Source organism: Phyllostomus hastatus, unplaced genomic scaffold (assembly GCF_019186645.2).
Source record: "Phyllostomus hastatus isolate PE091 unplaced genomic scaffold, TTU_PhHast_1.1 phas_scaffold_345, whole genome shotgun sequence".
Classification (NCBI taxonomy): domain Eukaryota; kingdom Metazoa; phylum Chordata; class Mammalia; order Chiroptera; family Phyllostomidae; genus Phyllostomus; species Phyllostomus hastatus.
This window is the reverse complement of record NW_025334024.1, coordinates 7,304,687-7,332,684: the sequence shown is the minus strand read 5'-3', so window position 1 is coordinate 7,332,684 and position 27,998 is coordinate 7,304,687. Positions and strand designations below refer to the sequence as shown.

Sequence of the window (27,998 nt, the reverse complement as noted above, 5' to 3'; positions counted from 1 at the left end):
GGTAGTCCCGCCTTGCGCCACAAACCTGAGCGCGGGAGGCGGCGCTGGTTGACGAAATGGGCACTCGCTGCCCTGGTCCTTTATGCGGGCGTAGACCTTCCGCCGTGCGTGGGGATGCTCCGGCCGGCTGCGAGCGCGTGCGGCGGTGTTGTGAGGTAACGCGTAGGTTTAAGCACCAATTACGGGAGTTGACCGGGGGCTGGATGCCCGCGGGGTCCTCGAGTTAGAAAGCGATGGCCCTGTGGACTGGCTTCCCCTCAGACACCCGGGGCCTCTCCACAGCGACTCTCGTTCTAGGGCCGAATTTTTCTGAAGTGGGGCCGCCGTGTGCACTGCAGGATGGTTAGCAGCATCCCTGGCCTCCATCCACGAGGTGACAAACCAAAATGTCCCCAGCTTTGCCAGCTGACTGAATTTCCCCTCCCCATGAGAACGACTTGTAAGGGGATGCATGCCAAAAACTTAGTAGTATCCATTGGTCTTCAACTTCCCGGTGCCTGGCTCATGTGACTGGACAGTACTGCTTTGAATCCACTGGCAATGCCAACTAACAGTTTAACTCTGTGAAGTGGGCGCTGGAGTTTTGTTTCATTTTTAATGAAGAAAAGTAGCCTTGTGACCTTAAATGAACTGAGGAACTATTGAGCACCCAGAGGTGCAGCCAGGGGTGGGAACCTATGCCTAGGCATTAGATGGTAGAGCCTGGACCCAACTCAGGTCTGATTCCAAAGCCTTTCTGCTTTTTGGTTTTAGAAGTATGAATATTTTCTGTTGTAGAAAAATATTAGAATATAAGTCCTTTATATCACTGACTAAAAGGCATTTGGAAAGATAGGTATTACTGCCTTCTTACAGAACATAATTAGAAAGGCTTTAAAGTCCATGCAAAGATTATTTTATATAATGTCTTAGAATATTACATTCTAATACTTTTAGAACAGAGTACTTTTGTAAAACATGACTACTTTTTTAGGTATATTTCTTTACCTAAAATATATATATTTGGATGATTTGGCTTTCACAGCCTGAAAGGAATGGTACTAAAAAGAATTGTACACAAAACTGCATACCCCATTGCATTTTTTGCTATTGAAACTTAAACTTTTAATCCTAAATCTACATAATAGCCAAGGATGTAATATCCAGAGTAGCATAAATGTTGGCATTTAAAATGTTAAAGTTATTCTTAAAAGTATTGAAAAAAACCTAAATTTAGTGGCAATTTGACACTCATCGATATATATTTAAAAATACATGAATAAGCCCTGGCTGGTGTGGCTCAGCAGATTGAGTGCTGGCCTGAGAACCAAAGGGTCGCTGGTTCCATTCCCAGTCTCAGCACATGCCTGGGTTGCAGGCCAGGTCCTCAGTTGGGGGTATGTGAGAGGCAACCACACACTGATCTTTCTCTCCCTCTTTCTCCTTCCCTTCCCCTCTCTCTAAAAATAAATAAATAAAATCTTTAAAAAATAAAATACATGAATAAACTAAAAAATGGAAGTTTTTCTTTTGCTTTTTCTCCTTAAATTGATAATTGTACTCTTACTCTGCTTCTTCCACAGAATTTTATTCTAACATATTTATGGTCAGGGACTTTTATTAAATACTCTGTCATTTCTCTGTGCAACAAAAATGTTTAACTTGAAAGTTAAATTTAAAAATTATCTTAAGACTGTAAGGCTAAAACAGTTCATCTTTCCAGATTGAGAATTACCTTTATTCCCACTCAGTCGGTGAACATTAAGAATATGCTCCATCTATCTGTGGGTAAATACTATTATTAGAATGAGAAAAATTCAACCCTAGTTTGAGTCCAGTTTTTTCATAGATGGAAGCTGAGATACCTTGTCCATATGAAGATGCACATGAGAGGGATTTTGTTAAAAGCAGTCTCTTCTTTTAAACCACTGTCCACACCAGAAATCCCGTAATGATCAACAAAAAAATTAATGAGCAGTTGACAGTTTGCTTCCATCCTCCTTCAGTTCTGTTGAAAACAGAAAATCTGGAACCATGTGACTAGCAGAATTTGTTATCCAGTCATTAGAGCTACTTCGTTGTAGCTTTGTAGCTTTCTGGGAAGCATACCACAGTCTTAACTAAGATTTACTAAGTATTAAACTTCTTGACGGAAAGTACATTCTCTTAAATATTGTGCATGTGGCAGTTGGAAAATCTGGTAACTAATTTCCTTCACACTAACTGGGCCTGCATGTTTTAAGTGCACTAGTAATCACTGCTGAAGTCTAGCAGGTAAACGCCCTGATAGCTTGAGCAGAAACATTAAGGAACAAGTGTGTTTGAAGCAAGATTATTGGTAGTTCTGATACAATATCTCAGAGTTGGCAAAGGGATGTTTCCAAAACAGAAAGATGGGATCAGGAGGTGTACAGAAAAAGCAAAAAGACTGATAACGGGTAGGTGGTCAGTAGTAAAACCTTGCAGCAGAGATTTTATCTTGATGTAAAGTGGGAGCCCTCTCTGAGAAAGGCAAATATGTGATTAGGTCTGAAGTAAGATTGTGAAGCAATAATGAGGGCACAGTTATAGTTAGCATGATTTTTTAAACTGAAGGTAGGTGGTACATTTTAGCAGCCCCAGAAAAACAGGGGAAATTCAGAAACATTCAAAAATTCTTACTAGATGCGTTGACTAGCCTCCTTTTCACACTGACATGCCTATGCAGAGAGCCCTCTAGTGGTTTGTGCTCATGGAACATACTGTCAACAGTCAGCTATCTGGGGAATGATAAAAAAATTTTTTGAGGTGGTATTAAGAAATCCTTTTAACACTTCCAGAGTAACCTGTTCCATTTTTTGAAGTTGAAATCATATTCAAAACCTTTATTAAGCTACTCTATTAAGACCAAAACCATTCACAAGGAATATGAACTCGTAAGAAATTGAACTGTCAGTTTAGTCCCCATTCAACACCTATTTTTTTGGCAGCAGTATAATAGAAATGAGGGTTGAATTGGCTCTGTATTCTAAATTGTGAAAGAGCAAGTTCATTCACAATATTCTGCTCTTTGAAAAACCCCAGAGTGGGTGCAACAGACCAAGCAAGTCTGTCTCCGAGGAAGAATGATAGAAAAACTGCCCATCTGTTTTAGACTCAATCACTGATGGACTTTCACTTTAGAAAGGCCATTTCTGCTTCCCATCTTTAGAACACTCATCCTTTCCCGCTCTAATTCCCATTTAAATTTTTTTTCAGTAACATTTGCTAAATAACTGATGAAGAGTGCACCAGGAAATGTGAAAATTCTAGCCCTGGCTGGCGTAACTCAGTGGATTGAGCACAGGCTGCGAACCAAAGTGTCGCAGGTTTGATTCTCAGTCAACCATACATTGATGTTTCTATCTCCCTCCCTTCCCTCTCTAAAAATAAATAAATAAAATCTTTTTTAAAAATGTGAAAATTTTAAAAGGGAGAAAACTGCATTTGAACAATGATTGAAATGAGATTTTTTTAAAAATGTGAAAATTCTGTGACTGCCAGGCTTTTTAACAACCTCTTATCCTCTACCACCTTATCTGTGAAATGGTGGTAGCCTTGGATATGTCCTGTCTAGCTCTGGTTATTGTGAACATCAGAAAAGGTAATATATGAGAGTACCTTTAAAACAAAAGAGTAAATCTATGTAATTATTATTATGTAATAATGACTATGTCATTACTAATCCCTCTTTATTTCTAAAGCAGGTAGTCAAATTAGTTAATTTGAATAATAATTACAAGAACAAGCAGATAATTATCCCAGATATCTTAGATACTTTTTTTTTAAAGACTTATTTTTAGAGAGATGGGGAGGGAGAAACATTGATGTGTGAGAGAGACATCAACTGGTTGTCTCTCACACACCCCCTCTCAGGGACCTGGCCTGCAACCGAGGCATGTGCCCTGGCTAGGAATCGAACCAGTAACCCATTGGTTTGCAAGCTGGTGCTCAATCCACTGAGCCACATCAGCCAGGGCTGTTGGATACCTTCTTGATAAGGGTGCAAAGATACAGCTCACCAGTGATACGCCCATTGGCACAGTCTTATAAAGAATGGTTTCTGCTGAGGAGCAGGAAAGATTTATATATTATTTATCTACCACCTCTAGGTTCTCATATTTCCTGCTTATTCACCATTAGAAGGGAGTAATCTGAATATTTTCCTTTTCCTTTAGTAACAAGGAAAATGATGGAGGTGTTTGTCTGCTCTTGCTGTGTGCATATATTTAAATCTGTGTATATATACCTCCCCTCAAAGTGTTAGCATACTACAGTTGGCTTAAAATACCATTTGGCACTCTAAATATGCTACAAAGCACATTCACTTAAGTGCTACAAAGCACTTAAACTACAAAGCACATTCCCTAAGTGAGTGAACTCATGAAGTTTAACTTCTATTCCCATTACTTAAGTGGAAACCTGAATGTGGTTTAACTTTCTTAAGGATGCCATCCATGTGATCAAACTTTCACCTTTCCTTGTTTTTCTCTTTTCTAACTTAGCATGATAGAAAAACAATGTCATTGGTTTCTTTTTCATGATATTAAAGATGACCAGCCCTGGCTGGTGTGGCTCACTGGATTGAGGCAAGCCTACAAACCAAAGGCATGATCACAGGTTCAATTCCCAGTCTGGGCACATGTCTGAGTTGTGGGCCAAGTCCCCAGTAAAGGGCGCATGAGAGGCAACCACACATTGATGTCTCCCTCCCTTGCCCTCTCTAAAAATAAAATCTTTTTAAAAAAATTACTTAATACTACCAAGCAATTATATTTGCTTAAGAAATACCACATTTATAACTAAAAGGAAACATTACTTGGACTTTCATGTTATGGCTTTAATTTCATTAAAAAAAAACAAAACAAAAAAAAAACTTTCCATAAGTTAAAATTAGCATTTTCACAAATACTAGCAGAGTCACTAAATATTAACAGCAAAACAAAAAAATCAAGATTAATTAAGTTGAATGTTTTTTTATTAAACTTTGTTTTCCCACAAAGCTGCTGCTTCATTGTATAAAAATAGCACCAGCAAACTTATTATATTGCTAAACTAAGATAGTTTTGTTCGTCATCTGACGCTAACAAAAACTTATCTCCACTGCCAATGATTTCCAATGGAAGGCTCATTAAGTATTTTGACCGAAATCCAGAAACTGATCTAAGAAAGTTACAATATTATATAAGGTTTAAGATAACAATGTTATCTTCGAAATACATAATTTTGACAACTAGATTTCACCACAGATGATCTTAGGAGTTCTGAATATTATAATTGTAGCCTATCTTAAAAATCACAGGGTGTTGTAAAAAAAAGATGCAAATTGTGTTTATCTTCGATCATTGGAAAGTTAAGGGGCATTTTCTTCCAATAGCATTGTTGTAGTTTGTTTTTCCATGGTATGAATACAAATTGTTATTTTAAAAATTGTATTCACCATTAATTTAAGACAACTATGCTAGATTAAGTTGTTTCATACTACTTTATTTAGGGGGAGTTCCATTTTTCACTCCTCAATAGATTTTATGTATTTCTCATATGCTTCTTCACTCATTAGTTCATCTAGTTCTGAAGGGTTACTCAATGTCATCTTGATCAGCCAACCTGCAACCAAAGTAAAAAAATCTTGTATCACAAATTACCTTTTAAAGAGTGAAAGTCAAATTCACTCAAAATGTAAAATACTTTAAAAACTTTAAATTACAGTTTACATTCAATATTATTTTGTATTAGTTTCAGATGTACAGCATAGTGGTTAGACAATCATATACTTTATACAGTGATTCCCCCAATATTTCAAGTACCCACCTGGCACCATACATAGTTATTACAATATTATTGACTGTATTACCTACGTTGTACTTTATATACCTGTGACCATTTTGTAACTACCAATTAGTACGTCTTGTTCTCTTCACTTCTTACCCAGCTCTCCAACCACCACCACCCTCTCTGGAAGTCACCAGTCTATTTTCTGTATCTATCAGTTGGTTTCTATTTTTTGTTCATTTATTTTGTTCTTTAGATCCCATATGTAAATAAAATGATATACTTGTCTCTCTCTGTATGACTTATTTCACTTAACATAATATCCTCTAGGTCATCCATGCTGTCACAAATTAAGATTTCATTCATTTTTATGGCTGAGTGATATTCCATTGTATATATGTACCACCATTTTTTTAATCTACTTGTCTGTGGATAAGCATTTGAGTTGCTTCCATATCTTCACTGTTGTAAATAATGCATAATGAATGTAGGGGTGCATATATTCTTTTGAATTAGTGATGTATACCCAGAGGTAGAACTGCTGGGTCATAAGGTAGTTTCACTATTAACTTTTTGAGGGGCCTCCATACTGTTTTGTATGGTGGCTATACCACATCTGCCTTCCTACCAACAGTACACCAGGATTCCCTTTTCTCCACATCCTTGCCAACACTTGTTTTAAAATAAATTTTCTACTGCCTCAAAATTGATATAGTATTCTTTACCTAATGGTATATAACTCTTTACTTGTTAAAAGAGCTTCACATTTTAGCCTTCGAATTAATATTCTTGCATATCACAATTAAAAACATTACAACTAGATAGATTCTGCTATAATAGATTAACAACTCTTAGGTCGTAGTAAGTATCGACAGAGGACACTGAAGACTTTACACAGGGATCCAAGCGTACAAGACCAGGTATAGCTTTCATTAACAAGAGGAACACCAACACTGTTAACTACTGATGTGGCGGACATTAGAATTAGAAGGGCTAGGTGACAGGCAACAGAGAACTACAACCTAATCCTAATTTTGCTATTTGTTGGATATATGACCATAACAGATAAACCCTCTGGGGCCTCATTTCATCCACAAAATGGAGAGAATTATTAGTAGCCTACCTCAATGGGTTACTGGAAAAATTAAGTGAAAAAACTGAAAATTAATGAAGTATTATTCTATTACCACCTGAATCACATAATATAAATACTTTGTTTGAAAAGATAAATACTTGACAAGTGTTTGACACTAAGAACCCTGTAAAATAGGCAATGCTTTTATCAACAAAGATTTTAAACATAACCTTAGATATTCAGCTAGTCTGTGTTTTTCTTTTTAAAAGCAGAACAGCTCATCCTGGCTGATGTGGCTCAGTGGATTGAGCACCTCTCTGTAAATTGAAAGGTCACTGGCTAGATTCCTACTCAGGGCACACGCCTGGGTAGCAGGCCAGTTTGCAAGTTGGGGGAGTGTGAGAGGCAACCAATCGATGTATCTCTCACACATTGATGCTTCTCCCCCTCTCTCTAAAAAGAAATCAATCAATCAATCTTAAAAAAAAAAAAAAGCAGAACATCTCTACTACTAAGAAGCTCAAAAAGGCAAAGTCACTAACAGCTAGATCTTGCTTTTTTTTTTTTTTTAAGATTTTATGTATTTATTTTTAGAGAGGGAAGGGAAGGAGAGAGAGAGACAGACACATCAATGTGCAGTTGCTGGGGGTCATGGCCTGCAACCCAGGCATGTACCCTGACTGGGAATCGAACCTGCGACACTTAGATCTTGCTTTAAACTCTAGATTAAATGTTAACTGCAGCAATAATCCTTTTAAAAATTCTTAACAACTCACCATCTTCATAACAAGATTTGTTGACAAGTCCTGGATTTTCTGCAAGAGCTTCATTAATTTCAGTTACTTCTCCTGTTAGAGGAGAATAGAGTTCACTAGCAGCTTTCACACTTTCCAAAGCACCAAACTCATCTAAATTGAGAAAATAAAAGAAAATATTCAATGTCAAATTAATGACTTAAAAATACAAAATATGGAAAAGTAGTGACTTCTAATACAATCATGATAAAATTCTAAACATCTTCAATTACAAATAAAATTGTAGGTTTTGTCATGCTACTATCAGCTAGCATGAGAAGAATATAAATATCCTCAATAAAGCAGACCTATCTCTTCTAGACAGAGTGAACAAATGGTGATGTATCCCAATACCAGATGTGCTCGAGTTCAGTGAAATTCAACCGTCTTTCAATTTGCTATGGCTCAGAAAAATGAAGATACAGTAACAGTAAAGTACCTCAGACCAAACCTCCTACAGATAACAGTTATAAACCCCAGATGGAGCACATGCAAAAGGCTCTGTAGAGTGATCTAACAGGGAGTCAATGCTTGAAAAGAGGGACTCGAACTGAGCAAGCTCATTCATACAATTTGTACCCTGATAACACCACTGTACCCAAATAGCACAGTATAACTACAACACAAATAGAAAACCAGTCTTATTTGTTTGAGGGGTCAGAGGGTGGAGTATGGGGCTGCCACGGTGGCTGGAAAATGAGGGTTGTCTATGTCCATGAGTCCTTTTTCCTTTTTGCTCAATCCCTCCCACCCCCTAATCTCTCCCTTCCCAGCTATCATCTATTTCCATTTCTTTGCAAAAGTCTTTCAATATATTTATAATAGCTACCTAAAGGTTTTCTGGTAATTCCATCAGTGGTGGTGATAGCTGGGGGTTATGAGAGGACAAAATAGTAATGAGGAAAAACACAATAAAGATTAAAAAATAAATGGAAATTTTAAAATGTACATTTAGAACTGGAAACTATAATATCTGAAATAAAACATTCACTGGATAGCATTAACAACAAACTGGATACAGTAGAAGAAAGGGTCAGTGAACATGAAGAAAGATCATCTGATATTAACCAATCTAAAAAACAGTGGGTTTTTTTTTTTTAATCTTTACCCAAAGATTGCTTATTGATTTTAGAGAAAGAGGAAACGGGAGAGAGAAACATTGATTGGTTGCCTCTTGTATGCACCCTGACCACAGACTGAACTCTCAACCTAGGTGTGCGCCCTGACTGGGGATCAAACCCACAACCTTTTCGCTTATGGGATGAAGCTCCAACCAACTAAGCCACACCAGCCAGGGCTAAAGAACAGAATTTTTTTTTTGAAGGCTGCAAAAATTAACAGTTTTAGTCACCTATAGGATAATATCAAGTGATCTAAAGTGAATGATGAGAATACAACACACCAAATTATTTGAGATATAGCTAAAATAATGCTTAGAAGGAGATTATTATCTTTAGCTTTTGTTTAAAAAGAACATCTTAAGCTCTGGGTGTTGTGGCTCAGTGGATCAAGTGCCAGCCTGCAAACCAAAGGGTCACAGGTTCAATTCCCAGTCAGGGCACATGCCTGGGTTGTGGGCCAGGTCCCCAGTACAGAGTGCATGAGAAGTAACCAAATATTGAAGTTCCTCTCCCTCTTTCTCCTTCCCCTTCTCTCTAAATAAATAAAATCTTAAAAAAAAATAAAAAAGGTCTTAATAAAGATAGTAAAAAAGAGAGATGTTCAGAAACTTATAATCTCCTGCTTGAGAGTAGCAGAGTGGGTACACAGTATATAAAAGGACATGAGGAAAGAAAACAAGACTTCCAAACAAGATGGCAGTGTAGGCAGACATGGCTAGCCTCTTCGCACAGCCACATCAAATATTACAACTAAAATATAAAACAACCATCACTCAGGAATGACAGAAATTGAGCTGAATGGGAAGTCTGACAACTATGGAATTAAATCTCATCTACCCAGACTGGTAGGAGGGGCGCAGACACAGAATGGACTGGTCCCACACCCATGTGGGTAAATATTTGGGAGGGATATCTCAGGAGCAAGGAGTCCCAGCCCCACACCAGGTCCCCCAGCCCAGGGTTCCAGTGCCAGGAAGAAAGTCCCCACAACTACCTGCAAAAACCAGTGGGGATTGAGTCAGTGGAAAAAATTTCTGGTGCCCCAAGCATTTCCTCTTAAAGAACCCACACACAGACACCTACTCAGACTCACACTCTCTGAGCACCAGCACCGGGGTAGCAGTTTTAAAGGCACCAGTAGTACACAGGGAGAAACTGAAGTCACTGGCATCAAGGCAAGCAGAGGCCAATTACAGTCATCCTTCGCTATATCCAAGACTTGTCAATAAGTCATGGTTTTCTAAAACCCGCGATACAGTGAAGCTGCAATAAGTGAACCGCGATATAGTGAGGGACAACTGTATACTTCACTGGTAAATACCCATATAGAATTTTATATGTTGTTAAAACTATGTAGGTTTAAGAGTGTAGAAAGTGTTTAAGAGCATATGAAGTGTTTATAGGAGTGTGGGAAAGGTTTATAGGAGTGTGAGAAGGGTTTATAAAGCCTTAAAATATATATAAATAATAAAATAGATATAACGCCGCTACTTCATGGATTTTCACCTATTGCAGGGGTCACTGTATCCCTTTTCTAAACCCTCCCCCCACAGAGCCAGCAAGCTGGTTCCATATCTGAGACTCCCTCAACCGGGCTTTCGCTGTTTGACTGACCTTGGATATCCACAGAGGCTCCACCCCACCGAACTTATGGGCGCATCTAAGCTGCTTTTCATAAGAATGGCTGGTGTTGGCTCCTACATCCTATCAAACAACAGCTGGCTTCAGTGAGCCCTAGCAGCAGCCATAGTAGATTCACAGTTTGGCTCCAGCTGGGAATCTCCAAGCTTAGCACAAGTAGCAACCATCTCAGGTTGCTTTACAGCTCAGGCAGGGTAGCCCCTGGCAAAACACAGGTGGGGGCTGACCTTGGCCTGCACCACCCAGGAAACCCCAGGGCCAACACACCCAGTGGACAGCTACAGACCATGCTGGAGCACCACCTCCCTGCCCCTGCACAGTTGATTCACCACAGAGGGTAGAGGCTTGTGGTCAGTGGTCCCAGCCAGTCCTTGCAGCTGACTGGCCTGAATAAATCCCTCCCATTGATCTTCCAACAGCAACCAAGGCTCAACTACAAGAGGAGAAGGTACTGAGCCCACACGAAGGGTGCTCCTCAAGTACCCAGCTTGGATGATAGGGGATGCTGTGCCACTGGACCCTACAGGACACCTACTACATTAGGCCACACTACCAAGACACAGAGTCAAAGCAGCTCTACCCAATACATAGAAACAAACACAGGGAGGCTGCCAAAAGGAAGAGATAAACAGCCCAAATGAAAGAACACATAAAAACTTCAGAAAAAGAGCTAAAGTGGAGATAAGCAATCTATCAGATGCAGAGTTCAAAACACTGGTTATAAGAATGCTCAAGGAACTTAGTGATGACCTCAGCAGCATAAAAAAGACCCAGTCAGAAATGAAGGATGCACTAATTGAAATAAGAACAATTTACAGGGAACCAACAGTGGAGGGGATGAAGCTGACAAATCAATGATCTGGGACACAAGGAAGCAAAAAACCACCACTCAGAATACCAAGAAGAAAAAATAATTTAAAAAAATGAGGATGGTATAAACAGCCTCTGGGACTTCAAGAAGTCCAACATTTGCATCACAGGGGTGCCAGAAGAAAAAGAGAAGAGAAAGAGCATGAAACTGGAAATCTATCTGAAAAAACAGTGAAAGAAAACTTCCCAAATTGAAGGAAGTAGACATAAAAGTCCAGGGAAGCACAGGGTCCCAATTATGATGGATGCAAGGAGGCCCACTCCAAGGCACATCATAATTAAAAGGCCAAAGGTTAAAGACAGACAGACTCTTAAAAGCAGCAAGAGAAAAGAAGTTAGTTACAACATGATTGCCAGTTGGAAGAAGGGAAGGGGAGAATGGGAGAAGAGGTGAGGGGATTAAGAAGTACAAATAGGTAGTTACAGAACAGCCATGGGGATGTGGAGTATAGGAAATGGAGTAGACAAAGAACTTACATACAAATGACCCATGGACATGAACAATGGTGGTGGGATTGCCTGTGGGAGTAAGGGTTGTTGGGTGGAAGGAGGCAAAGGAGAAAAAATCAGGACAACTGTAATAGCATAATCAATAAAATATAATTTTAAAAAAGAAAACAAGAATGGTGTTTTGATGTACAGGAAAAAAAGCTCATTAATCACAAGGTTTTTTACATCAGAAATGATCTCTAGGAAGACCTTCATAAAGAGGGATTTGACCAGCCAGGAAATTGAGAGACAGAAAGCAGAAAAAGTTCAAGTAAAATAAATGCTGGAAAAGTTTAAATGTAAGAAGACATGGCCAATACTGTCAAAGATACTTAGAAAATAATTAAATTCTGTAGGGCTGTCTTCCATATGTCAAGGAATCCGTGAATAAATATAGGTGGTACTACTGGCTAACATTTATCAAGCACTAATCTATGTCAGACATTATGCTAAATTTCATTTAATACTGACAACTACAATGTAGGTAATATTATTATCATCCTAATTTATAGATGATACCTAGATTAAGCATTTTTCCCAAAATCACAGCTGATATGTTGTGGACCAGGCTTAAAAACCAGGTTCTGACCCTTCAAAGCCCATATTCTTACTGCCTCCAAAGAAAAGTAGATTTTACTTTATAAACTGAATAGACCTCAATTATATTACACTGCAACAATATGAGTGTGTGGAGTGGGGAGTGATGGTGCTAAGAGCCATTTCTCTCTACTTTTTACCCTCCATTGTATATCTACACATGTTCATTACTCCCTTTGCCATCATCCCTTACAGTTAGGGATGGCCAATGTAACCCAGATCTGGCTAATGAGATACAAGAGAACAAAAAAAGACCTCCTGTCCTTCTTTTCGACACTCGTTTGAGAAGGTGATGCTCGTAAGATTTTGCTGCCATTTTGTGACCTGTGTATGACACACTGAGGCAGAAAAGTACCAAATGAGGTGCTGTCCTTGATGACCTTCACTGAGCCACTGAGCCACTTGGCCAATCCTGTATTCACCTATGTCCATACTGCTTGTATAAGGTATAAATCCCTATTGACTAATCTACTTTTAAGTTTTCCTTCACTTGAGAAAAAGCACTGTAATTGATCTTGGGTGCATGAAAGTTATTAGGTAAAGATGATCATGGCATGAATCATAACATCCAAGATGAGAAAAACACTCACCTTGTTTGTTCAATTTTGTCCCAATTTCAGGCAGACTACAGTAAACGACATCTCCCAAAGCTTCCTAAAAACAAAACAAAACAAAAAACCTCTAAGAAATCAAATTAAACCTCTAAGTAAATAGGAATAAGCCAAACACCAAATCCCTTATAATTTCAGATAGTAGTACACATTTTACACTTGATGGGCCAATTTTTTTTCTTATAACTCTTAAAACACAAAACTATTCTTACCTCAGGACTTGCAAGAAAACAGGCCATGTAGCTAGATTTCCCACAAGCAGTAGTGACCCCCATTACAAACCATATGTCCCCGAAAAGACTATCTCCCGTAAAAACAAATACACTTTGTGCTTTTTCACCTCTGCAGTTTTCCTTAGGCCTTTTTCCTACTGCCTTTGCTGAAATCCTACCCATTGACTCTGAAAATCATAGTCTTCATGCCTTTGTCCTCCTTGAAGATCTTGACTCCAATAGGAAATGATCTATCAGGTGAGGGTTACCACACCCTGTACCACTCACATTATTATCCATCATGTAATGCTTTGCATGTCATTTTCCATGTAAGTGATTACACACATAGATAAGCTCCAGGAGGTGAGGACAACACACACAATACCTCACAAAGCACCTTATACTGGGCTTCAGTAGGTACACAGATTTGCCAATGAAGATGCAGTTGTCACTGACTCTTAATACCTGATATTCCAACATTTCTAAAGAATATCATATTTCCATCAGTTAAATCCTCTTTCCCTCTAGTGCCCCACTTCCCAGAGATCCAGTTGAAAAATCACTGACCTGTTCTGCTACTTGGCTTGCTTTCTTTTACACCAGGGGTGTCAAACACATTTTCACCAGGGGTCACATCAGCTTCACAGTTGCCTTCAAAGGGCCGAATGTAATTTTAGGACTGTATAAATGTAATTACTACTTAACTAGGGGCAAGGAGTTCTACATTCAGCCCTTTGAAGGCAACCATGAGGCTGATGTGGCCCCCGGTGAAAATGAGTTTGACACCCCTGTTTTACACAGTATTTCAAATATGGGATCAATGGGGACAGGAGAGTTAACAGAGAAGTTGGACAAACAAATGGTTTCCCCTCTGTGTAATCTGTGCCAGTCTAGGTTTCCCCTCTTCATGCTCCCCTGGTCATGTGCATATCACTGTATCCTCAAAACACTGACAACTCTCTGCCCTTGTACTTACTCTTCCTTTCCTGCTTCCTTCCTTAATTGCCCCAAAATGAAACAAACACATTTCTTTCTTGAGTATGATTGATGTTTTTTTCTCAGGGCCTGTAAAGAGCCCAGACTAATGGCAGAATAAACAAATTTTAAAAGGCAGAGGCAATCCAATTTAGGTGAGAGCAGACTGTTTTAACTATTTCAAGACAATCCAATACCTGTGCAAAATTGCTGATTCCCACTGTTCCAATACCATTTTCTGTTGTTATCCATTCATGTTTCTCTGTGAATTTACGCACTAAAATAGAAGACCAATATTTCAGAAAAGCAGTAGCATCACTTCTTAAAAAGCACTTTTCATATCAATGCTGTCAAAAGGCAAAACTTCCCCAGTAATTGCGTCTGACCTACTGACGCTGCCTTTCAATAGTACACTGCCCAGGAGAAAACAGATCATGTGAAAAGGTGGCACATCTCAACAGAGGTATTACTCAAAGACGGCTTGACATGAACACCATGTGCATCTTCTGGAGGTTTGATCATCTGCTCTAACGTTACTTAGCCTAAATCACACAAAAAATTCTGGAGGACATTTCAAATGTATACTTATATACTAACTGGTCTGTCCTGCAGATAAAGTCTGTCTCTCTGAAGACAGATACGGAGTGATGAGGTTTCTGGGATGAGCACAGATGCTTATACATTATTTAACCTAAAAAATAATAACTTGCCTCTTCAGAGCTGACCTATGAGAGCTTCACTGCAACTTGGTTATAAAAGTGGAATTTACAGGAATGAAACCGACCTGGTACAATATAATTTGAACAAGTTCTTAAAATTCCATTTTAATGGAATTCAGGCCTGCCCTGGAAGAAAGAGGCTACCACCATTTAAAGAAGCAAGCTACAAGATCAGAACTCAACTGTCACCTCAGAGCTAAGCCATTTACTGGTGGAACATCAAGCTCTGCTGAACACTCATTGGACAGGTTAGCCCTTGGCTTTATGAGCTGCTTCTCTCAAAGACATGGTCAGACTATTATTCAAGGATTCCTGGACGGAAGACTGACCAAAGTTCAAGAGATGTGAAAAGAAATTATTTAGGATTTAATGTTAAAAGTACTTGCTTTAAGGAATAAGTACTTTCTAAAAAGCATATGCTATCTTTTATATATATATATATAAATGTATATATATAATCTTTCCAAAGTGAACTATTTTTCCAAAAATAATGTATCAGAAGTTAATTGGAAAATGGTTCACTAATTCCAATATGGTTTTAAAGTATATAAACCAGCCTTGCTGGTTTACCCTTTCCCCTTACCCAAAGACAGTTGTGCTTAAAACAGCACTTAACTACTTTGATCACACAGTTCTGATACGCAACAGAATGTAAATACAGCATATCTTACTATGTTGTTTTTCCCCAATCAATAAAAAGCTTTCATTTTACACTCGTCAGTGGAAGAAGTTGCAAAATTTGTCACAAAGAAATTTGCTTTACTTCATTCCACTTCAAATAACTGAATGCTTCAGATCAATCTGATTTTTCCATTAAAAATTGAAGGTTTGGCCCTGGCCCACGTGGCTCAGTTGGTTGGACATCATCCTTCACAGTCTTGCGCAAACCGAAAGGTTGCAGGTTTGATACTAGATCAGGGCACATGCCTGAGTTTGCAGGTTTGGTCCCAGGTCCGGCATGCAAGTGGTAATGATTCTCTCACATTTTTGATTCATTCTTTCCCCTTCCCTCCCTCTCTAGAATCAATATAAAAAAAGTTTAAGGTTTGTACTCAGTGTTCTGATGGCAACATTGTCACTGCCTTTTGCCTTGCCTTGACCATTTCATAGTGCTTCTTAGAAGCTCTTTCCTGCCAGAAGCCTTGTCTCGCCCTTCAGGCCTGGGTTCCTGGGCCATTGAGCATGCTCCCATAGCACTCTGCACTCCTCTCCTCCCACTCTGACCCCTAAACACACTCATAGCACTTACTGTGCTACAGATACAGCCCATTTGTCAATCTCCCCCAGCAAGTAGACTGTAAGTACAACACAAGCAAGATCAGAGTTTATTTCATTTGTATTCCCAGTTCTAAACACAGTGCTTGACATATTGTAAACATTTATCAAGTTGCAGTGAAGTGATATTTAAGTAAGGGGACTCTGAGCAAAATATTCAGTACAGAGTTATTGGCAACAACTCTTAATTCTCCCTATTATTCTCTTACAACTCTAGAACTGGAAGTTTAAATCTAATATACCTTTTAAAGGGCTGGAGAACTATAAATACATGACTTTTCTCTGAGGTAGATTATTGTCCTGATTTTGGCCTTGCCATTTTACCTAATTGTAAAGATAATCTTAAGAATAAGATTGCTCTCACATTCAAATTAGCAACTGAGCAACCAAAGTTTAGAGCAGGAGTGTCAAACTCACCAGGGGGGCCGATGGGGGCCACATCAGTTTTGTGGTTGCCTTCAAAGGGCCCAATGTAATTTCAATTCTAACAGGAGTTAAAGGAGTTGAGTAGTTACATTTATAGAGTCCTAAAATTACCTCGGCCCTTTGAAGGCAACTGCGAGGCTGATGTGGCCCCTGGTGAAAATGAGTTTGACACCCCTGGTTTAGATGAAGAGACAACAACATTACTAAACTGAATGCACTCGGTTCACCTGACATGAAGTCCATTTAAGTCTGTTTCTAGGCTATGCTATTTAAGCTAAAAACAATGATTAGTACAATTCTTTAACCCTTGGCCCAACAGAAAAAAAAGTGGACAGGAGATTAGGTTAATAATTACTTTCTTACTGAGCTTTGAAAAACAGCTTTTGGTCTCAAAATTAGGCGTTTTGAGTAATTTATGAAGTTTGTATTTTCCTTCCTTCAAAGTCACTGGTCACATAAAAATACAGGGCCTGGCACAAGTAACGCCCCAGCCTTTTCTTACAAAATCACAAGCATGTAATTCTGTAACATGACAGTATCACACTCAAGCACACCATATGGCATTTTAGGTGAAATGTTCAAATTAAAACTATAAACAATTACACCCATATTATTACCCTACCAACTACACTCACACAGACGTTACTTCTGTCAGACCCTGAATATTAATATCAGTCAACTTTTTTACTGTTTACTTGATTCTATGAGCTGAAACTTAAGTAACATTTATCAACTTATGTACTTGATAATATCAAGTACTTATTATGTGTCAGGCTATATGTACAATAGTTACATTGTATCATTTCATCCTCCCAGACACTCTGTGAGGTAGAATTATTTCCACTTTTCTCTTGAGGGAAACTGAAAGTTTTCTTCTCATTTTACCTAGTAAAAATCCAGACCCAGTGTTTAATTTTACTTCGAAGGTGTCAGTGATGGTCCGTGGAGCAACCTAAAACCTATTATTTGTCTCCACTTACAGGGTCCACGATACCCACAAATCGAGATAATCTCTAAGGTCACGAAGAAGCTCAGCGCCACTTGTGGGATTCTCCAGTAGCCAGAGGCTGACGCTCCAGCCAGAAAGAGCCGGGACGCGGCGACCGCGCGTGCTCCAGGCCTCTTGCCACGGCTCCCAAACCCGCAGCACAAAGGCTGCGGCGGCGTCCACGCCACTTGCGGAGGGGAGCTGGGGTCACACAATTAGAGATCCCGGTGATAAAAGAAGTGTGTTCAGGGGTCGCCAGGTTAGATCCCGGCGGTCCCCAGCGGGGACTCAAGGTAAGAAAGCGAGGAGGGAAGTGTCCCAGCCCCCAACCCCCGCCCCCAGGCACCCCGGCTTGCTCCACGTGCCCACCCAAGCTTACCGGAGAGCAGACTGGGGCCGCTGTGCAGCGTCCGGACGGCGCTGGCCCTTAGGCCCCAGGGCCGCGGCACGCAAGGCACAGGGGGAGCCGACGCAGCTCGCAGACTGCAGGCCGCGGCCCGCACGCTCCGCGCCGCTCGGAGCGCCATTTTTATTGGAGTCCGAGGGTCGCGGCACAACTCCTCCGCCACCCGGGCCGGTGGGGGCGGAGTAGGGGCGGTCCCGGACCTGAGCGTGGCAGAAATTGGGGGCGGGGCCTAAAGGACAGGGGGCGGAGCTCGGATGTGGTGACGTTCCAGAGGGGCGTGGAAGGTCCTAAAGCCCGGAAGGGGCAGCAGATGAGGGGTGGGGATTTGTCGGGGCGGAGCTGGGCTGCTAGTGGTAGGGACTGGGCCACCCTTAGATGGGTGGGACTACGCCTCCGGGCGCGGTTTCTAGGCGAGGTTAACTGATGGATCTGAAACTCTGGGGTTTGCAACCGGGCTGGACGGTGAGAGGGGCTGCGGGATGGCTCTGCTGAGCCAGTACCTTCCCTTGCCTTTGGACCCAGGGGTCCCGGGGAATGCTGGGTGCTCCCAATCCTGTTAGGATGCAGCCTCGCCCTGCTACGGAGGGTTAAGGTCGCGCAGAGTGTGATCCTAGTGAGGTCCAAACAGAATCATTCCAGCAGAAGGTGGTTTTTGGACATTGGCCAAGGCGCAAATGCAGTTTCTGACTTTTTGAAGTATAGGAAACAATCCAGGAACCCTCTATTACTTTACAGAGCCTAAAAAGGTCAGGGTCCCCAAACAGGGAACGACAGAATCATGAAACTCAAGACTTGCCAAAAGATGAGGATTGGCGTCTTGGCGGAAACAGGAGTAGATAGAGCCCGTTAATGCAGATCAATCAAAAGGCAGAGTTGTCTCTCCCTCTCTCCCCCTCCCTCTCTTTCTCTCTGTCTACCTTTCTTGCCCACTCTCCTTCCTCTCTCCCTCTTCTTCCTCTGTCTCCCACTCTCCCTTTCTCCCTACCTTCTCCGCCTCTCTCCTCCTCTCTCTCCCTCTCTTCCCCCATCTCTTCTGTCTCTCTTTTCTTCTCTCCATCTCATCCATCTCATCTCCCTCTTCCTTCCTTTCCCTCTCCCTTCCTATCCTTTTCCCCCTCTCCCTTCCTCCCTCTGCTCTCCTACTACCTCTCCTCCTCTCTCTCGATCTTTTTTCCTCCCTCTCTTCCTCACCCTTTCCCTCTCCCCTTTTCCATCGCCCTCTCAACCTCTCCTCTCTCCCTTTCTCTTTCTCCCTCTCCTCCTCTCCTTTTCCTTCTCTGCATCGCCTTTAACTTCTCCCTCTCTGTCTTCTTTCTCCTTATTCTTCTCGCTCTCTCTTCCTTCTTTAAATTCTCCCTCACCCATACTTTCTCACCTTTCCTCCCTTTCTCTCCCTCTCCCCCTGCCTCTCTCACCCTCTCTTTCCATCTCTTTTCCTCACTCTACCTCTCCCCCTCTTTCAACCCCTCTCCCTATAACTCTCCTGCTCTCCTCTGCCCCGCCCTCTCCCATTCTCCCTCTCTCTCCCTTACTCACTCTCTCCCTCTCTCCCTCTCTTCCTTTGTCTCCCTCCCTCTTTATTCCTTCATTACTACTGGATAGGAACCAGGCTCAGAGCTGGCCTGTCTCCAGAGGCCTGTAGTATGTGGGTTCTTCACTTTACGCAGGAAAGATTTCACAAGATCAGTCCAGGAGATTGTGAGAGTACATTTGTTAAAGCTGGGGACAGTGAAACAAAGGAGGGCTTAGGGTCAAAAAAGCAAAAGGAGAGAGCTTTGGTTCTCTAGAAATGTTATAGGAAAGAAATGAGCCTAGGTGGGACTGTTTTGGCTCATTGGAAAGTCAGAGATAAGAGACCTTAGCAGCAGGTTCTGGGGGTTAGCCCAGAGCAAGCTGCTACTCATTGCCCCCTGGTTGCAAGTCTTGAGGGGGGATCTTTAGAGTATGGTTGATGCAAACCTGCGAGAGAAGAAAGGCATGGGCATGCTCCCAAAAGAGAGCATGCCCTGGGACCATCCTTCTGAGGGTTTTGAAGTTTAGGGGAGAGTCTCAATAGAATATTCATCAGCTTTATGCTGACTCCCCGAAATGAGATTAATTCCCTTATCTTCATCTGTCCTTGGGCGTGGTTGGCACTAATGGCACTAATTGGATTTGTGAATGAAGCTCTTTACACTCTGGTTGTGGAGGAAGAGTGTAGACTATTTATTCTTTAAGTGTCCTTGGTTAGGGAAGATAGGATTTTTCGATTTACTTAATGGCTGCAAACTGCTTGGCCCTGTCTGTTTCAGTTCCCCTATTGTACTTCTGGCTACTGGCCCGTCTCACCCATTGTCTCTTGCTCTCTCTTCTGTATCCCTCTGCCTCTCCCTCTCCCCATCTCCCTCTCTCTCTCTTTTCCTTTCTCTACATGTTCCTGTCACTTTCTCTTCTCCCAGCTTTTCTTCCTTCCTCCCTTATCCTCTCCCTCTCTCCCCCTTTCTATTTCTTCCTTCATCTCTCTCCATCTCCCTTTTTCTTCCTCTTCCTCCCTGTCCCATTCCTTCCTCTCCCTCTCTCTCCCTCTCCCTTTCTTCCTCTAATTCCCTTTCCTTCTCTCTTTATAGCTCATTCTGCCTTTCTGGCTCTCCCTCTGCCTATTTTTCTCTTCCTCTTTCCTTGTCCATCTCCCACTCCCCTCTCTCCCTCCCTCCCTCTCCACCTCTCTTCTTCACTCTCCCTCTCCCCATCTCTCCCTCTCATACCTCTCCTACCTCTCTCTCTCTTCCCATCTCCCTTACTTTCCATCTCTCTTGTTTTCTTACTCTCTCCCCCTCTCCCTGTCTGTCTCTTTCTCCATCTATCTCCCTTTTCCACTCCTCCCCTGCTCACTCTCCCCCTTTCTCTGTCCCTCTCTCTTCATCTCTCCCTCTAATTCTCTCCCTCATCATTTCCCTCTCCCTCTCCCTCACTTCCCACTCTTCCCTCACTCTGCCTCTTTACCTCCCTCTCCTCCCTCTCTTTCTCCCTCTTTTCCACTCTCCCTCTCTCTCACCCTCTCCCTTTTCCTCTTCCTGTTCCTTTCTCTCCCATTCCCTTCTCTCCCCCTCCGTCTCCCCCTTTCTTTCTCTTTCTCCCTTCACTCCCTGCCCTCTCTCCCTCTCTTCTCTGCCTCTCTCAACCTCTCTGTCTCCCTCTCACTTTCCTTTTTGCTACCTTTCTCCTTCTCTCTCCCTATCTCCTTTTTTTCCCCTTTTCCTTCTCCCTCTAACTTTTTCTTCCACTCTCTCCCTTTCAATCTCCCTTTCCCTCTTCCTCTCTCCTTCTGTCTCTCACTCTCCTTATTTCTCCCCCCTCTCTTCTCCCTCTCCCTTCTTCTCTCTTCCCCCTTCTCCCTCTGCCTTTCCCCCCACTCTTTCTCCCTCTCCCCCTCCCTCCCTGTATCCCTCTGCCTCTTCTTCTCCTTGTTTCTCTCCATCCTCCTCTCCCTCTTTTTTCCTGTCTCTACCAACTCTCTTCATCTTTCTCCATCTCAAAAAAAAAAAGCAAAGGAAAAGCGGAGAGTTCAGACCTAGCATGGTCTGAACCAGGGTCTTCTGAGAAAAGCAGAGGACATGTCCCCATTCACACGGACAGATAATAATTAAGTTCTGGGAAAGACAGATTTTGTGGATGGGCATGAACCAGTGAAGAAACACGGGGTGAAAAACACTTCAAGCACCTTGCAGCGTGTGTTTGGAAGGCCCATCTGTAATTACACTGAACTTCTGCCCCATTTATAAAGTTGGGGTTGTTGGCGCATCTGCGCGGTACTGTGCCAGGGCTGTACCCAGAATGTGCTCCATGTTCACCTGAGCAAATAATAGTCATTTTTTTTTGAGCCCTTGCAATGTGCCTGGAACTCTGCAAACATTCTCTCTTCCATCCTTTCCAAACCCCTTTCTGGTGGGTATTAAATTCATTTCATAGATGAGGAACCGGAGGCTCAGAAAGTTTAACTTCACAGTCAGTACAGAAGTGGAGAGTAGATGGGAAAGATGAGAAAGAGAAATGAAGAATGTACAACTGCTCCCAACTTCCATTTTAAAACAGACTGTTTTGTATGTATCTGGGTAGATTTCTGTTTATCGGGGGATGTGTACACCTTGTATGGGTTGTTTGATGAGCATCTCTGCATAGAGAGCTTATGTCCATACCTGACATAATGAACAATGGCTGTGGGCTTTTGTATGGATAGAAGATAATGGAAGGTTTTATTATATTGCATATTATGTGGTTTTATGTATGTTGCATGTTACGTGGCTCTCTAGGTTTTGATTGTCAGGGTAGCAGGGTGGGATTCTGATTCAACCATCATAAAAAGACATTTAAGCTCTCACCCAGATAAAGGCTGGCAGTAGTTTAGCTCCAGGCTTGATTCAGTCAGCTTTTGCAGACCTCATCAAGCGTGCACGTTCCGTTCATCTTACTGCTCTGCCATTTTCAGATTGTTCCCTGTAGTCTCGAGGTAGCTGCCAAAGTTCCAGGGGTCTTGCTCAGACCAGCCAATGTCCAGCAGCATAAGAGCACTCTCTGTGTCTCTTTTTATTAGCAAGCAGGCCTTTCCTGAAAGTGTCCTACAGACCTCTCATTTTTCACTGGCCAGACTGGGGCAGGTTCACACTAAACCACTCACCGTCAAGATAAATGAATTACCATTACTAGGACAAATCAGATTTTACCTTGAGGTGGTTAGAGGGTCACCTTCCCAGGAGTATGCAGGGGAAGGGCAGATGGTTACCTGAAACTGTCAGGATTCTCATAGCAAGGAGGAAAGCAGAAAATGGATTTGGGACAGACAACCTAGAGCGTCCGCCACAATGGGTGTGTGAGGGTAAACTGCAGAGGATGTCTGAGGTGCTTCCCCAGCATGAGTGAGGGGAATGGTGCACTCCACACAGACCTCTGGACGCCTTTCATTATCTAGACCTGTGGTTCTCAGACTTTAGAGCTTGGTTATGGAGTCTGACTGCACTCCGGAATCACCTGGGGGGCGGGGGGGGGGCTTAAAAAAAGTATTGACACCAGGGCCCCAGCCCAGAGACTCTGATATTTAGGGATGAAGTCTAGGGATCCTAGCATGCAGCCAATGTTGAGAACCACTGGTATAGATCAACAGCTCTCAAAGTATCATCTAAGGATGATACTTTGCCCTATTGAGGTGCTACAGTACTGGGTGCCCTGGCCAAAGGGGTTTGGGAATCATTACATACTTTGTCGCTCATGCTCATCTCATCCCAGGAGATTCACAATGCACAGTTAGCATGCTAAAAGCTCTGACAATTCCGATGCTAAAGAATTTGTACAGCCTTGTATAGTCCAGTGTTTCCCACGTTTATTTGATCCACAAACATTTTGGGGGCTGTGACACCTGTTACAGGTTGAATTGTGTCCCCTACAGAGATACATTGAAATCCTAACCCCCAGTACCTCAGAATGTGACCAAACTGGAACTAGGAACTGTTGCACATGCCATTAATGAAGGCGAAGCCGTAATGGACTAGGATGAGCCCTTAGTCCACTCTGACTAGTATCCTTATAAGAAGAGGAAAAGAGAGACAGAGAAAGACACACAGGGGAGACCATGTGACAGCAGAGGCGGACGTTCGAGTGATGCATCTATGAACTGGGAACGACAAGGGTTGCTGGCGAACGCTAGAAGCTAAGAGAGAAGATTCCTCTGTGGAGCCTTCCGAGGGAGCGTGGCCCTGTTGACACCTTAATTTTAATCTTTTATCCTCCAGAACTGTGAGACAATAAATTTCTGTTGTTTTAAGTTACCCAGTTTGTGGTACTTTGTTCTGGCTGCCCTAGCAAATTAATATGATGGTTATTAGCATCTCTCGGACACAGTTTGAGAAACCCTGAACTGTTAGAGAATCATTCAAAGGCAACCCCTGACTGACCAAAAAGGTGAAATAATTAGTCTGCAGAAAAGATTTTTTCTTGAATTCCAGGCTATTTGTTTTATTTCTAGAAGGAAATACATTTGAAACAGTATCACAGTAGTGGCAATTGTACGTGTACATACATACATAGTTTTATTAGTCTTTTTACTTGCCAGCCTTGCTGACATCGATGGACACGGAAAACGCTGACTTGGAGCGAGTACAGAATCACTGGTTAAGTGTAGGCCCGAGGCTCTGGCTGTCTGCGGACTCCACAGAGGATCAAATATGATGAACAGCTTAAACCTGGAGCGCAGCTGGTGCAGATAGAGGGGGCTGGGCTTCTAACAGCAACTCAGGCTGCTCGCTGCAGCTTCCAGGCTCCTGTCTTTTACATTTAATGCCCAGGAAACTGAGTATTTTCACCAGCAGCAAATCAACAATCTCTCCTTCCTCCGACAGCTGCAGAGGGAGAGAGAACCATACAACAGATATAGACACCAGTACATCCTCTTTGGGCATTTCTTTTTAAGGGGAAACCACGGTCTTATTGTGAAACTCGGTCCCTGTCCAAGTCACCTTGCTCATCAGAGTTGCTTTCACCTCCTTCGGGGAAACCCAAGGGTGCGTGCTCCTCTCTTTATCACTAGGGGGGTTCCTCCTTCCCCTCTGATGAAAATGACAATTCCTCCACCACCCCATCAGAGGTGGGTAGGAATTTATGTACACAGCCTCTCATGCATTGCTGTTGGGAATGTGAAATGGAGTAGCTGCCTGGGAAAACAGTTTGGCAGTTTCTCAAAATTTAAACCAAAGTCACCAGGTAACTTGTTGAAGTAAATTTCTAGGCTCAAAGTGGAGCCGCTCCTGCCTAGGGTGCCATGTCGGGAAACGGAAACTTAGATAACTTTTGTGTCTCTGCAAATGCTCCCCTTGACCAGAAACCAGTACGTTCAGTCAGCCAGTCCCCAGGTGCCAAGCCACCTCAGGGCTCTATCTGTACTTATTTCTTTTTCCTTCTTCCCCAGACAAGATTGACTGTGTAGCCCCAGCCAATCCAAAATTTTGTATTTTTCTCTCCCTTGTTTTTTTAAATTCTTTATCCTATAAAAACTTCCTGCCTTCCACCCATTTTGCAGTTCTCTGAATAGAGAATGATCATGTCATGAAGTATTCACGTTTTTATTACCTCAATTATCATCTTTGATTATTTTTAATGGGTCTCAACCTCGGCTGCCTATTAAAATCACACAGGAGACTTCAGAAATGCCCACGCCTGCATCCTTCACCCAGAGGTTCTGTGTTTGTGGGTCTCAGGTGCAGCAGTAGTCATTTCCAAATGCCCCAGCTGATTCTAATGTGCAGTCAGAGCTGAAAATCACTGGAGTAATGAACAGAGTCCCACACTGGAATGCAGGAGACCCAATTCCAGTGTGAACTTCATTTGCTTGTGATCTTGGTGAAATAATTTCCTTCTTTGGGCCCTCAGTTTCTCCTCCCATGAAATGAAGGCTTTAGGCTATGATCGTCTCTCAAGTTTCCCTAATGTCTAACGCTGCTCATCCAGCCTTTTTCTATTTCAAGGTCAGTGGCTGTTGAAAAATAGTCCAAAGGGATTCACCTGATAGTATTTTTGCTCTTCACTAAAGGCCACCAAGATGACAGAGATAAATAGATTCAGCACAACAAATGTCATGAAAACAATGCAGGACCCAATTAGAAGGGAGCCGAGCACTGGGCTATAGTCCAGGACCTGTTAGGGAGAAATCCAGAGTCATCTTTGGGGGATCCTTTTTCCTGTTGGCTACCTTCCCCCACGAGGCACCCTCAGAGGGAAAGCTGATCCTCAGAGTTAGGCAGAGCCTGGGGCCAGGAAGGTCCTCTTCTGCCTGGGGGCTGACAGTACAGGCATTGCTCTCAGACTGCCGGGAGAGGGAGAGGGCAGTGCCCCCGCCCCTCACTGCTGCCATTTCCAAATATGGGCACCATTTCTGGCTCTGGCCAGGAGCATCCCCTTCTGGGGACCCCTTAGCACAGTCCTCTCCAGAGTAGCCAATACCTGATTGATGTTCCTCTGTAAGCCGGGGTTCCCAGGGTGAGCTGTGGGCCCTGGGGTGGGGCTGTCTGCCTGGAGGAAAGGGGCTCCTTTTTATCTGTCCATAGTTGCCCTGCACTTGCCAGGCCATGGACCAAAGGGGTGATATCCAATAGGGATGCATTTGAGGGGACTACTTTTTCTAACTTTTGTAAAGGCTTGGTGTAGGTGGCAGGGTCCATGTCCTCTGACCTTCCCACATTACCTCCTCGTAGTTGAAGATTCCTAGCTGAAGGCTGATCATCGTTTCTGCCGCATCAAAGAGGGTTTTGTAGGAACGGAGTTTCCAACCAAATATTAAGTTTGACTGTTACAGAAAGAGTATATAGGAGAGGATGGGAGGCATATTTAGATGGAGATTGGGATGTGTCAAAGGGTTTTTGTTTCTCACATTACTTGATATAAAAATGTTAATAGTGCAATTTTTTGTTTCAGACACAAAAGATGTGATTTAAAAACTGCTGTCAGTGTTAAGGAGCTGAATGAAATGGGGGTTGGCTGTGCCTCATGTGTAGGGCATCGAGCATCGACATGGCCTGCAGATATGTCCATCCTTACTTCCCCATTGCTGCCCCAGCCCAAGGACAGGGGCTGCCCAACTCATCTCCTAATCTCCACATCCCCCCGCACAGAAGGCGTGCTCTGTGCATGCCTGAGCTGCTGGGAATGCAGGAGAACTGGTATATCCAGGCAGGATCTAGAGACAGAAAGGAATTCTTTGCTGGAGATAGTTGACCCTTTCAGTCTTGAGACAATACCTCTTCACTCTCACCCAACTGAGGTCTCCATTTGGAGTGATGAGTTCATGAGCTCCCAGCTGAAAGCACCCAGACTCAGAAGACCCACCATCTCCCTCAGGTTTCCAGGGTTCCTGTAACCCTAATCCCCAGCCTCCCAACACTGAGAAGCCTTAGCTTCCGAGGAGAACCACCCTGAGGTATTCCCAAAGGAGCCACTCACCGCAATGGAGTAAGCCAGGAGCATGATAAGGATGATGATGGCAAAGCCCGAAATGTCCCCCCAGGCACGGCGCAGAGCTGACGTGATCATGTTCATCTGGGGGTTCAACCTGAGCAGATGCCAGAGTTTCACCGTGGAGAGCAGTACCAAGAAGGCAATGATGTAACCAAGGGCAGCATCGGCGGCTGCTGTCTCACTGAAACTGATCCCCCTTTGAGACCAAAAGGGGAGACTGGGTCTCAGAGAGTGTGAACAACTTCGCCATACTGTGTTTGGACTCAGTTCAGCCCAGTGTGTAGGATTAGACAGTTTATCTCAGAGGTCATCGCTTCCTGCAACAGGTCTGGGAGAGAGGTTGTCCCAACCCCCCAGCTAGGTGATGATGGTGATGGTGAGGATGATGGTTATGATAAGGATGATGATGGTGATGGTGGTCATGGGGCCTCAGCAGGAAAGTTCTTGGGGCCATTCCCTAGCAGTCTTGTTTAATGGCTGCAGAGATATGGGAGAATGACAGAGGAGGAATCTTTTCAGGCTCAAGAGGACTGTGCTAATTGCCATCATAAAGGAGGGCTTACATGGTTATTATTTCCACATATATGAACAATTAAATGACATGAAAGAAGGTTGGGTATTTTAAAAGAGGCAGGGGAAAGGTGTGGCAGAAGCCAAAGGAGGAAGCAACCATCTTTACCAGTAGCTTCAGTGTGCTAAAAAAGGGAGATTCTTTTAAAAAACACTTTTTTTTGTTTTTATCTTCACCCAAATACATTTTTTCATTGCTTTTTTTGTGAGAGAGGAAGGGAGGGGTGAGAGAGAGAAACATCTATCAGTTGCTTTCTTGTATGTACCCTGGCCAAGGATCAAACCCACAACCTGGGTATGTGCTCTGACCAGAAATTGAACCTGTGACCTTCTGGTCTACAGGACAATGCTCCAACCAACTGAACCACGCTAGCTGGGGCAGAAAGATTCTTGAAGGTAGGAGATTAGGTAAAAGAATAGCTTTCAGTAGGGAATTATATATGAATATGAAGTGTTTTTACAAATTTGCAATCATATAATTTTG

The 27,998-nt window shown here is 42.6% G+C and overlaps 2 protein-coding genes and 1 long non-coding RNA gene across 3 annotated transcripts in view; 1 reads left to right on the top strand and 2 right to left on the bottom strand.

The window, feature by feature from the left end:
* Window positions 1-38: 38 nt before the first annotated feature.
* On the top strand, window positions 39-23,631 carry LOC123805905. Its single transcript, XR_006783393.1, has 3 exons — window positions 39-155; window positions 17,557-17,855; window positions 23,388-23,631. It is a non-coding gene; the product is annotated as an uncharacterized LOC123805905 (long non-coding RNA).
* Window positions 4,958-18,164, bottom strand: GCSH (glycine cleavage system protein H). The gene is made up of 5 exons (XM_045818756.1): window positions 17,942-18,164; window positions 14,352-14,431; window positions 12,947-13,010; window positions 7,621-7,752; window positions 4,958-5,604 (listed from the first exon to the last, which is right to left on the bottom strand). The coding sequence occupies exons 1-5, from the start codon at window positions 18,087-18,089 to the stop codon at window positions 5,507-5,509; spliced, it is 522 nt and encodes a 173-aa protein (XP_045674712.1). The 5' UTR covers window positions 18,090-18,164; the 3' UTR covers window positions 4,958-5,506.
* A 543-nt stretch (window positions 23,632-24,174) lies between the features above and the next one.
* The window catches only part of PKD1L2 (polycystin 1 like 2), an 87,974-nt gene continuing 84,150 nt past the window's right edge, over window positions 24,175-27,998 (bottom strand). The window contains 4 exon segments of the mRNA XM_045819129.1: window positions 24,175-24,336; window positions 25,496-25,627; window positions 26,175-26,276; window positions 26,930-27,140. Coding sequence (XP_045675085.1) covers window positions 24,175-24,336; window positions 25,496-25,627; window positions 26,175-26,276; window positions 26,930-27,140 — 607 coding nt within the window.